General features: G+C 43.8%; 1 protein-coding gene across 3 annotated transcripts in view; it reads left to right on the top strand.

Moving 5' to 3' along the window:
• Positions 1–12,789, top strand: part of LOC147021407 (bis(5'-adenosyl)-triphosphatase enpp4-like) — a 70,401-nt gene that overhangs the window by 31,239 nt on the left and 26,373 nt on the right. For 2 of the 3 annotated variants that reach the window (XM_085891321.1, XM_085891322.1), the window contains exon 5: positions 353–529. In XM_085891321.1, the coding sequence (XP_085747447.1) occupies positions 353–529 (177 nt within the window). Of the gene's footprint in view, positions 1–352; positions 530–9,029; positions 10,379–12,789 lie in introns of those variants that run through there. The other variant, XM_085891323.1, reaches the window with a different exon arrangement.

Raw genomic sequence — 12,789 nt, 5'->3', positions numbered from 1 at the left:
CTTTCCCTACATCTAATTTGTTCACTTTGAATGCACAAGAGCTTTGAATGATGAGCCCTCATCCTTTTTAGTGCTGGGTTACTGACTCGCATTTCATGCTTTTCTCTGAAGCACTACAGGTTGTCACCATTTGCACCTCCGATACTGTGCACTACATCACTCAACCTCCAAGATTATGCAAGTTGAAAAATTGCCAAAGTCAAAGAAGTACAACCAAGTGGAATATTTTATTTCTGATCAAATGCAATCTGTGTTAATTTCAATACCTTGTCTTTTAATAGCTCATCCTGTATGATTGATTCTTCAATGTTAAGACACGTCTCATGCGTTGCTGTCACACACCCCTTTGTAGATCTGCAAAAAGTTTTCAACCTGCTGACTGAATGTAGCAAATACCTGAAGGTGTACAAAAAAGCAGAGATACCTTCTGAGTATCATTACAAAGATCATCGACTCATTCCACCCATTCTTCTGGTGGCTGAGCAGGGTTGGGGAATTGTACGAAATGCTACACTCAACAAATCACCACGTAAGCTGCTTACCTTTGTCTTTCTCTCTTTCTCAGAAAACATATTGGCAGTGATGTTTTTTTTTTTTTTCTCTTTTACACAGCTTTATAATAATTAATAAAAGTGGGACCACTGGACCTGTAGCTTATCTGGGCCCTGGCTTAATGTTTTAACCCAAATTTGGTAGCATTCTAAATGGTGGGCCTTGAGAAGAAATTTTTTGAAGGAATTTAGGAATTTTCTCAATTTATTGTTGGCCGTTTTAACACATTTCTAGTCACGTGATCTGCATGGCCTCCACAATTTAACATTCCTACCTTGGCCTGATGATGTAACCAAAATTTGGTAGCATTCTGACTAATGGGTCTGGAGAAGAAGATTTTGAAGGAATTTATGTGACTGCCATTTTGACACTTCTGCTCACATGATCGGCATGACCTCCACAATTTAACATCCCTACCCTGACCTAATGTTGTAACCCAAATTGGTAGAATTCTGACTAATGAGTCTGGAGAAGAAGATTTTGAAGGAATTTATGTGACTGCCATTTTGACACACTTCTGCTCACGTGATCGGCATGACCTCCACAATTTAACATCCCGACCCTGGCCTAATGTTGTAACCCAAATTTGGTAGAATTCTGACTGGTGGTTCTGGAGAAAAAGATTTTTGAAGGAATTTATTAAGTCCGCCATTTGACCCACTGATTAATCACATGACTGGAACGAGCTTTGCAATCCCTGATACCAGTCAAGAGCGGAACCTTGCTGTCAAATTTCAGCCAGAACGGCCCAGCGGCTTGGCCGGAGAAGTCGAAAAAGGAGACAGACGAACGGCCAGTGCTCGATGACAATACCTTATCTGGAATTCCAATTCCAGATAAGCTGGAAATTGAACCCACCTACAGTAATGGGACCTACAGAAATTGAACCTACCTTCAATGGGAAGAAGGGGATAGACTTCCAGCAGTTCATGATTGATAAGGGAAGTTTTTTTTAATTTTACCAACACAAATGCATATCATCAGTTTCATTAAAAAATACTTACAAATGAAAAGATCACAAGAAAAAGAGCAATCAGAGATTGCAAACCCTCGCCGGGACTTGTTTTGTGTGGTACTTGTGTACTGGTGTGTTGCGTAATTAATAATGGGAATAAGTAAAACTGCTGGCAGTGATGACCGGGTACCAAGATGTCCCGCTTTGATCGGACACTTGACCCTGACCCGTGATGTTTATTATTAATCATTTGAATTGAGAATGGGCTTAAAACATTTTCAATTCAAATCAAATGGAAGACCAAATAGGTAGAGTACTGAATTGGTCATTACAAGGAACCCAAACAGGCAAAAAGCAAAGATGACGTACTGTAATTGCTAAGAATCTGGTTTGGATTCGGGTTTCAGCTGCTACTACTCAACCCTCAAACCCATCCAGGCACAGCCAAGTGAGGCTTATTCAAAAAAAACTAAAAGAACCCATATTCAAAAAATTAAATAATTCTGGCTGCCAGACCATGTGTCTGATTGGGTTGAAATTTAAAACGTATATTCCCCATCACTACGAGATCATAATTGTGAAGTATCATGTCAATCGATTAAGTAGTTTAAGAGAAGGAATTTAAAAAAAAAAAAGATTTTCGTTCAATGCAATATGGCTGCAAGACCATGTGACCTATTAATTTTTCGTGAACAGCCTGGTATCCCCAAGGCTTGGGGAAATTGTGTGTGAAGCTTCCTCCCTTTGTCCAGCCATTCTGGAGAATAATTTATTTTTAAAGGTATTAGGGTATCAAGGAATCACAAGGAAATTAGACACAGGTGGAGGCCATTCAGCCCATCATGCTTGCATCACATCAACACAAGATCAAATAAGAAAATGCAAAACGTTTTTTGTGTTTTTTGTTTTTTTTTTCTTTTCAGGGGCGGGGGCACGGGCTTTGGTAAAAATAAAAAAAACACACAACACACCTTGACAAGATCCTGACCAACACTCCGTACACATGCACACAATCACCAATAAATGCTCAAACTACCGAAAAGTCCTGCCAACATCCCTATATCCCCCAATCTCCAACATTTCCAGGTACCAAGCTAATTCCAATTTAAACGTATCTGCTGTTTCTGCTGCCCACTACCTTTCCAGGGAGATCATTCCATGCATTAACTACTCTCTGAGTGAAAGTCCCCTGCCTTACTACTGTCTTAACTCTCCTCCTCTTTACTCTCAGGCTATGGCCCCTGGTCCTATCACTGTCTACTCTGCTGAATAATTCTCCTGCAATTATTTTGTCTGTACCTTTCATTATCTTAAACACCTCAGTCATATCTCCTCGTATCTCCTCCTCTTTACTCTCAGGCTATGGCCCCTGGTCCTATCACTGTCTACTCTGCTGAATAATTCTCCTGCAATTATTTTGTCTGTACCTTTCATCATCTTAAACACCTCAGTCATATCTCCTCGTAACAGCCTCCTTTCTAGTGTATAAAGCCCGGTCTCCTTCAGCCCCTCCTCATACCTGAGTCTAGCTCGGCCCGGAATCAATCCAGTTGCCCTGTGCTGAACCCTCTCTATGGCAGCGATTTCCTTCCTAAGTTGTGGTGTACAAAACTGCACACAATGTTCTCGATGTGGCCTCACTAAATTCCTGTACAATGTTAACACCACCTCTTTTGATTTATAAATGATCCCCCACCGAATACAACTTAAAACCATATTTGCTTTACGTATAGCTGACTGGCACTGAGCTGCCTGCACGGCACTTCTTCTGTGTGACACGCTCCAAAATTACCCCTTGTATCATGTAATCTCTATTTGTATTGTTCTTCCCCATCCCCAACACCTTACACTTGCTCAGGTTAAATTCCATCTGCCAATCTTTGTCCCAATCTATACAAGTATCAATACTCTCCTGAATCTGATCACCACTCCCTCTGCTATCCACCTTATCTCCAAGCTTTTTCTCATCTGCAAATTTGGAAAGCCTCCTCTTCACCCCACTATCCAAATAATTGATGTAAATAATGAATAGTAATGGGCTGAGTACTGATCCCTGAGGTACCCTACTACTTACATCCTCCAAGCAAGACATCCTCCCACTTCACAGCTACTCTTTGCTTCCTACCACTAAGCCAGTTTGCAATCCAATTAGCTACCTGACCAGCCACTCCACAAGCCCTTACCTTGGCTAACAACCTCCGATGTGGTACCTTATCTTCTCTCTTCTTAAAGTTGCCTTCTTAAAGTCTAAATATACCATGTCCACTGCCATTCCATTCCCTCATCCACCCAATCAGAAACTTCTTCATAGAACTCTAAAAGATTTGTTAGACAACCCCACGCTTTGCTAAACCCATGCTGACTATCTTTAATTAGCTTGTCTTTATTTAAATGGTTCCTCATCTGTTCCCTAATTAATGTCTCCAAAACGGAATTGATGTCTCCCTAACACCCACCCCACAACGGAAGTCAAACTAACAGGTCTATCGTTCCCCAATACTTCTCTGGATCCTTTCTTAAATGGTGTTACATTTGCTACTTTCCAATCATCCGGTACCTGTCCTGACTCCAATGGGCTATTGAAAATATCTGTTGACATCTTGCTTACCTGCTCAGCCACCTCCCTATATACTCTCAGATCCATATTATCTGGTCCTGGAGGGTAAATCTAACATGGCTGCCAAACCATGTGATCTCTGACTTCACAGGGTGGGAATGTTTTGTTCCTCATGGATAGGCGGTTACACCTGTAAAGGTTCACCTCAATCTATTTAGCCATTTCAGAGAATATTTTTGAAGCTTTAAAAAAAAAAAGAAAAAAAAGTATGATGTCATAATTATTAAAACATAAAACAAGTAGTCGCTCCAATGGTGAAAATGTTGTGTCCATCCGACAAGCAGTTGCAGAGAAAAACCAGACTCCGTTTTCTGCCAAAAAAAAAAAAATCACTCATAGAGCGACACTTGGCAATACAGAACAAAGTGGAATGGCACTCGGAAGAGCGCATACTTCCATCAGGCTGAACAGTTTACGTTTTGTATCCCACTGATGGGCTGGATCTGAACCAAAATTGAATTGGCTTATTCTTGTCACCTAACCACTCATCCACCGAGTTTTGCCATAACTCGTCCACAACTTTTGACATCATGATGTAGTTTTAGGCCCTATCTCTCAGTTTTAGAAATTTGGCCTATGTTGACCTTTTGACCTTAAAATAATTGGTGGTTGAATTTGTTGACCTAATATGCAAATCCTGTTCAAATTTCAAGTCGATCAGATGAAAATTGAGGATTTTCGAAATTGCACCTAAGTTGTTGACCTTTGGCATATGCTGACCTTGAAAATTGCTGGTTGTATTCAGTGACCTGATATACAAATCCTCTTCATATTTCAAGTTAATCGGATTAAAGTTGCAATTTTATAAACTTGGTCTATGTTGACTTCAAAAATAATAGGTGGTTGAATTCCATGATATGATATGATATGTAAATTCTCTTCAAATTTCAAGTCGATCGGATGAAAATTGAAGATTTTAGAAATAAGAAAAAGTTGTTGACCTTTGGCCGATGATGACCTTTTGACCTGAAAAAAAAATAGGATTCTGTTGGACTACCAACTCTACCATTTATTGAAGTTTCATGAAGATCTGTTTAAAATGTGACCTGTTGGCGATTAGAGGTGAGCAGACAGACAAACGGAAGCGATCAACATACTTGTCAAAAAAATGTTTGTTTTTTTTTGCTAAGGCCTCAGTCACGTTTGCTCTACGGCGAGGATAAGGCGGCCGTACGCCCTCTGAATTGACAGAAACGTGCGGCGGCCGCAGAGAAACTGAGGTGGCCTCAGGGTGGTCCTATGCTGTTTGGCTATATTTTACAGGCCATAGGGTCGCCGTGGAATGAAATCGCGGAGTTATAACTTTTTTTTCATTTCTACGCTCGCCGAAGCAATTGGACAAGCCAAGCTATGACATAGATGTGTTCCACGTCGACCGTACATAGGGCGTGCGGTGGGCTTGCGTTTTCTGTGCGGCTGCCGTAAGCTCTTCTCAATGAAAAATGAATTTTCCCAACCCCCAAAAAATTACGGCGGCCGCACTATTTACACGGTCGCCGTACGGTGGCCTTGCGGTCTGTGTGACTACCTGTGGGCAACGCAAGGTCGACGCACGGTTCTCCTACGCCCGCCGTGCACCTACATACGGCCTCTGTGGCAGTCTGAGTCGACCGTGCGTCCACCGTGCGCTACCGCTAAAGATCGGAGTATAGTTGTTTGCCTATACACAGTGGTGCCCCCAGAATCCGAATTTAATTCGTTCCTGGAGGCTGTTCGGATTGCCAAAAGTTCGGATTCAAAAAATATTTTCCCAATAAGAAATAATGGAAAGTGAATTAATCCGTTCGTGGACCCAAAGAAAACCCACTTTCAAGACACTTTACACTGAAATTCCCCATGTTTAAGGTAAAATAGGATGAGTAAATGACCTTTGGTGGCGGTGTATTGTATGTAAAATGGTACAATCGCCACATCCAAAGGCCCACACAGGCTCGAGCTCCGGCCTGGGTTTCGATCGCTCGCGCACTCTGCGAGAGCGCTGCCCCCAGGGCAGCTCATCAAACATGATGCCCCCAGAACCACAATCGCTTTCATCCAACGCTGACAGAATTATGGATATTAAAAATTACAACCAGTTTTGCTGTGAAATCCAATCCTTACCCGACAGTCCGTCACACCACGTGATCGGATTGCTTTTTTTTTTTTTATAATTAAAACACAAAATATAATGACCGTTATTACAGCCATTTTTCCCTGCTGTGCAGGGGTTAGGCTTTTTCTTGAGGCAATGTTTTTTTTATGGCCGGATGCCCTTCCTGACGCCAACCCTGGTCGCCTCTTACGACACACAGGGATATGGTACACCTATTCTAACTGGGGCATACACCGGGACCAGTACACTGGTACTCACTTCACCGACCTCAGATGGATGACAAGCTGAGTCAACCCCCTGGTGTTAATTCAGCAGCCAACGGGGCTTGAACTCAGGATCCTGGGATCCCAAGCCACCACCCTAACCACTAAGCCAACACCAGGCTACTAAAACACAAGATGATTAAAAAAAAAAAATGAAGGTGAAAACACGAGGTTAGGCCGAAGTCGCATTTGGCTCGGCGCCCGGAGGGTCTACAAAATGTACGGACACTCGCAATTATAAAGCGGCCGCAGTATTTCCACGGTCACACAATGTGGCAGTCACACGTTTTTATTTTTCTGGTAGCCGCACGGTGTGTTTATAAATTGTGGAGACCGAAAACGTGGGGGTGCTGTAATTTTTTGGGGGTTGGGAAAATTCATTTTTCATTAAGAAGAGCTTACGGCAGCCGCACGGAAAACGCAAGCCCACCGTACGCCCTACGTACGGTCGACGTGGAACACATCTACGTCATAGCTTGGCTTTGTCGAATTGCTACGGCGAGCGTAGAAATTAAAAATGTTATAACTCCGCAGTTATAATACCACGGTGCCCCTACGGCCTGTAAAATATAGCCAAACGGCGTAGGGCCACCCTAAGGCCACCTCAGTTTCTCTGCGGCCGCCGCACGTTTCTGTCAATTCAGAGGGCGTACGGCCGCCTTATCCTCGCCGTAGAGCAAATGTGACTGAGTACTTCCACCGACGAACTGAATGAACAAAGCGCAAAGATGCGGGTCGAACAGGTGGTGGAGACACGTGAACAAACATGAACGCTACGTTTTGTTTGGTTTTTTTAAAATGTATTGGGTTTTTAGGGCCAAACTTTCTCGAAAAAATTGTTCGGATTCCAATTTGTTCAAACAGCTTGGCCGTTCGGATTCTGGGGGACCACGGTATATTATAGTTATAGTATATTCAGTTATATATATTGGTATATTTTTATTTCAGTAAAAAAAAGGACTGGTATATATACCCACTCGTTACCGTCCGTCTGGCCGCACGTTCGCCTTAGGCCCCCCTGCGGTCGCCTTGCGGGCACCTTAAGGTCTCCTTGCGTCTGCCTTGAAAATTATATTGCCGCCACAGGGGTGCCCTAAGGTCACCGTGCGACATCAAATCAAAGACGTACGGCACCCCGACCTTTTCGGTCTCCACAATTTATAAACACGCCGTGCTGCTACCCGAAAAATAAAAACATATGTGACTGCTACATTGTGTGACCGTGGAAATACTGTGGCCGCAGATTTGGGAGACCCCACAGCCGCCGTGGCAAATGTGACCTAGGCCTAAGTAACAAACAAACAAGCCGGTAGGCGACGAGGGATCCACTGGGATTGAAGCGCTGGATACGATGCTTTTCATTCTGACCGATCCACCGATGAAGATTCATTGCCAAGACGTATTGGTTCACATACAATTGTTCCTCTGCCTGGCAAGATTTTTCCTATTGCGTATTTTGCCAACTGGCACTCCTCAGAGTGGAGATGGAGGAAAGTGTAAATGACAAAAAATGTTCTTCCAACCATGTTCTATCACCATGCCAAGACGCTTTCGTTTACGTCTAACCGTTTCGCCTTGATGATATTAATTTATAAGGTTATCTAGCGAATCCCAATATTGCCTCAAGAGGAGTTGAATTGGAGATGCAGTTGATGTTCAGATCACATGTTATCAAAATTCATTGAATTATCAAACTAAAATATTATGAAATTACAATGTATAAACTGAAATATAATGACATCAAAGTATTATCTAAATATCTCGAAGTGTAGTTTCCGGACAATTTGGTTTCCGGACAATAACTTGAGAACGGCTTGACAGATTGATTTTATTTTCATGGGGGTATAATGGGGGTGGTTAGAGGAAGGTTCCTTTCGATATACAGCACAATCCGATATCCAATATGGCGGCTATGGCAGCCATCTTGAATTTGGTTTCCGGACAATAACTTGAGAACGGCTTGACTTATTGATTTCATTTTTGTGTGTTATAATGGGGGTGTTTAGAGGAAGGTTCCTTTCGATATTCAGCGCAATCCGATATCCAATATGGTGGCTCGAGCAGCCATCTTGAATTTGGTTTCCGGACAATAACTTGAGAACGGCTTCACACATTGATTTTATTCTGGCGAGGTATAATGGGGTTGAGTAGAGGAAGGTTCCTTTCCAAAATGGGCATGCTGCGATTTTCACTGTGGCCGCCACGGCAGCCATCTTGAAATTGGTTTCCGTCAATTTCGAGGAGAATGCCTTGTCCGATGAAATCCATTTTTGCTGGTTGTATTGGGGTTGAGTAGAGGAAGGTTCCTTTCGAAAATGGGCATGCTGCGATTTTCAATATGGCCACCATCTTGAAACTGGTTTGCGTCAAGGGGCTGAGGGGTTACGCCCGCTTTGTGGTGCTATTTTTTTTTAATGTAATGGACAGTCGACTCGTTCACGGCATAATGTCTGCATACAGAGGCCGCATACTCGCCTCTTGATAGCCAGTCTAGGAGCTTCACTTCCTGGCTCAATCTTCTAACTTTTTTTTTCTGCCTCTTGGGTGCAGACACGGCTCCCTCCCGCACTACTCATATGCTTAGGACCCATGATCGAATAATGTGCCAAAAAAGTTCACGAGCACGAAGAATCCATGCAGGTCAAGGCAGCGGGATGAGAAGAAAGAATAAGAGCCAGGACACGCTGTACATAGAGTTGTGCAGGGCTCATGGGTAGATGGTAGTGTGACCATTGGGGCGGAGGATGATTTATGCGCACATACAGCTGCTTTATGAGCGGTTGGTTGAAGATGGTTTTGGAACTGTTTTATGTGCACAGCTTTTGGGAGATGGTTTATGTGTGGTTGGAGGTGGTTTACGCATGGCTGATGAAGATGGTTTTAAAGCTGTTATGCGCTCGGCTGGTGGGACACAGTTTATGTGTGGCTGGACATGGTTTATGTGTGGCTGGAGGTGGTTTATACGTGGCTGGTTAAGATGGTTTTAAAACTGTTATGCGCTCGGCTGGTGGGAGATGGTTTATGTGTTGCTGGACATGGTTTTTCGTAGCTGATGGAAGATGGTTTTAGAGCTGTAATGCATGTGGCTGGTGGCTTGTGGGTGATTGTTTAGGTGTGGCTGTAGGTTGTTTATGCATGGCTGGTTAAGATGGTTTTCGAGCTGTTACGCGTGCGGCTAGTGGGAGATAGTTCATGTGTGGCTGATGGAAGATGGTTTTCGAGCTGTTGTGTGCATGGCTGGTGGGAGATGGTTTATGCATGGTTGGTGGGAGATGGCTTATGTGCGGCTGGTGGAAGATTGTTTTAGAACTGTTGTGCGCGGCTGGTGGGAGATGGTTTTTGCGCCTGAAAAAAAACCCGTGAATACGCGAAGCATAGGGCTGTGAATGTAGAAGCAAGTCGCATTTTATGAATCACGAATATACGGGGTACGCAAATGTCAGGGTTTCCTGGTGTTTGATTCTTCTCTCAACCAGTTTTTATTTCTTATGAACCCAACAAGTTACACTTGTTTATGACTGATCTGTTGTTAAAAATTCCCATTGAATGATGATACTAACCTGGACATATCGATCTTCCTTTCTACTGATCCTCTTCATTATCCCAACCGTTTAAACTGTTTATCCTTCCTATTCCCTCCCCTTTGTGACTACAACAGGGATTTAAAAAAGCTTCAAGCGCATTTAGATTAATTTTATAAGAATTGCTGGATTGCCCAATCATAGATTCCAATATGTTCTCTAATATCCATATACAGCATTGGGGGTAGTTGTAATACATATAAAAGGTAGTTATGATAATTTATAATGAGGGTGAATGCATTATTCTAACAAAAGATTATCACACACAATCTACAAATGAAAAGTGAACTAAAGCGAAGTCAATAGCGTGATCTATTCAGGTTTAGATAATGTCATGAGGAATAAATATCTGCAATATGAAAGCTACATGTTCAACGGTTTTTGAAATACAGTACTGCGTGCACAAAAGTACATGGACGGATTAATTATCAGTTGGTCGGACAGAGCTCATTTTAATGTCCCCCATGTCATGAAAGTCATCCTAAAATTTGGTTCCAAACCCTCTTGGTGAAGGGGCTGGGGACAACAATATTGTTACGAATTCGCGCCCACCGGCGTGCGAACTGCCGCTTTCCACTAATAGTAGCAGCTCGCCCACCGGACGGAAAATTCAGTCGTGACCTTCCGGAGCAACGCCGGAACCCTGTCACGGGTAGGTCTTCAACCCCACCACGGCCTAGCCAATTTTTTACCTATGTGCAGGATAGGGTCAATCGCCGAATCTCGATATACCTAAGTACCTGCGCGGATAGCTAACCAGGAGACCATACCTCGGCGCAGGTCGGCTTGGGACACGAACCGCTTAAGTGGTCCGTTCCATTCTGCAGTGATAACCGAGTGGGTATTATCGCCCGACCTCGCCGGATCCGATTATATTTAACGGGTGTTTAAAACCCAGCTATTTATTCCGCGATGCAAGATGGCATTTTCAATATGGAGAAGACGCAACGAACGGGGTACATTTCAACAAAGCACATTTATTCTCAATTACACGTATGTACAGCCAACACGTATACAGGCAAACAAAAGCAAGGGAAAGCACTACGACCAAATATGATTATTATTAATGTACAGTCACTTAACAGGTTTAACTTATGGACACGGCGCCACCAACATTCATTTGAAAGAAAAAGAAAAGGAAAAGACCACCCCCATAGACAGGGGGGGTCAGACTGGGCCCGTGGGCCTTTATGGCGTGGGACTTGGCTGACCGAATGGGCCCCACGAGACTGACGCTGGTTACCTGCACCCTCGTGGTGCGATGGTCGGCGAGCTCTCTCCGGCACTCTCCTCTCGTGCGCGCCTCGACCCTGGACCACCGCACACAACCCTCACGACTTGGCACCCAGAGGGAAGGCACCCGGAGCTCGAACCACCACGAAGCAGCAGTAATCACCCAACCAGAAAAGGCTCGACAACAAAAACACACGAGCTCACGAGCTCGACGAGGAACCACCACGAAGGAAACCACGCACGAAGCAAATCACATGAGCTACCAGACCTGGCATCCTGCACGCCCTTATATCCCCTGGGGTCCAACCCCTTGCTCCTCCCCGTTTTCTGCTCCGTCCCCCTTCCACTTCCTGCGAGAAGCTTCCCGAAAAGGGGCGTTCCTCCGTTCCCAGCGCCTCATTCCACGAACCGACCAATGGCGAACGATCTGCCTCGCCCTCCCCCCACACCAAGTGCGGAGAAAACAGGTGGGAATATTAGGCGGGAAAAATCCATGCACCATCGAAGTTCCTTTGGTGTCCTTTTGCTCGCGTTTATTGACTGAATGTGGAGAGATGGTTGTAATGTGTCCGTGGAGAAGAAGGGAATTGATAGCTGGCGTAGCGGCGAAGGTGGTTAGGTGGTTGGCGGTAGAGGCGATCGTGGTTGTAGCGTGGTTGGCGTTGTGGTTAAGAGGAGCGATGTTGATTGTTGTAATGGTGGTGGAGATGTGGTTGGTTCAAAATAATGATAGAAAAAGAAAAACCTACCTCAAAGGATCACAGCCCTGTGACACGAATAATCCCCATTAAACAACGGTGGGGAAATCTAACTGAACACAGACTTATCGATCTAACTGAACTAAGAAACCTTTATGGTGTTCTACGAAATTCCACAGCCGTAACAATATATAAGGCTTGTATATAGACTTGGCCATCTTAACGATCCCGTTAGGCCATCTTGTTTGTCATGATTGGGTCTTGCAGAATGTTCCCCATCAGGTCCTTTCTATACGTACTCACTGGCCAACTCTACAAATTTCAAGTTACCCATAACAACACATTTTTGAGCAAATAGCATGTAAATGTGATTTTAAAAAAATGTTTAGGCCTTTGGATCACATTGCAACATTTAATGAGCCAACAGCCAGTTACAGTGGCTTCTTCGGTGCTGTCAGCAGTTTCAAAATACACACGATTATCATGAATGTCATCCTGAAATATCGATATCCATAATGGTTTATGGATATCGCACAATTCCATTGTCATTCACTCCGGTTGTGTATATAAATCGATTGCAACTTTTCATACACTACAGTTGTTCATTTCTCAATTTCAAGTTATTTGCACGACAGTTGCGTCGGTAAACCTGGCCTTGTCTGTCTACCCGCCGATGCACTTGGTAATATGTGCTGGTGGAAGCGCTTGTACATCATGTGATGAGATGTGTATTTGATAGCTGAAGGAAGCAATACTTTGCAGACAACAGCCAGTAGCTGTCTCTCAGACCTCAAAGTC

The sequence above is a fragment of the Eptatretus burgeri genome, chromosome 8 (genome assembly GCF_056783735.1).
Source record: "Eptatretus burgeri isolate ZD-2024b chromosome 8, Ebu_testis_v1, whole genome shotgun sequence".
In the NCBI taxonomy this organism is placed as follows: domain Eukaryota; kingdom Metazoa; phylum Chordata; class Myxini; order Myxiniformes; family Myxinidae; genus Eptatretus; species Eptatretus burgeri.
This window is presented reverse-complemented; position numbering and strand designations above follow the sequence as displayed.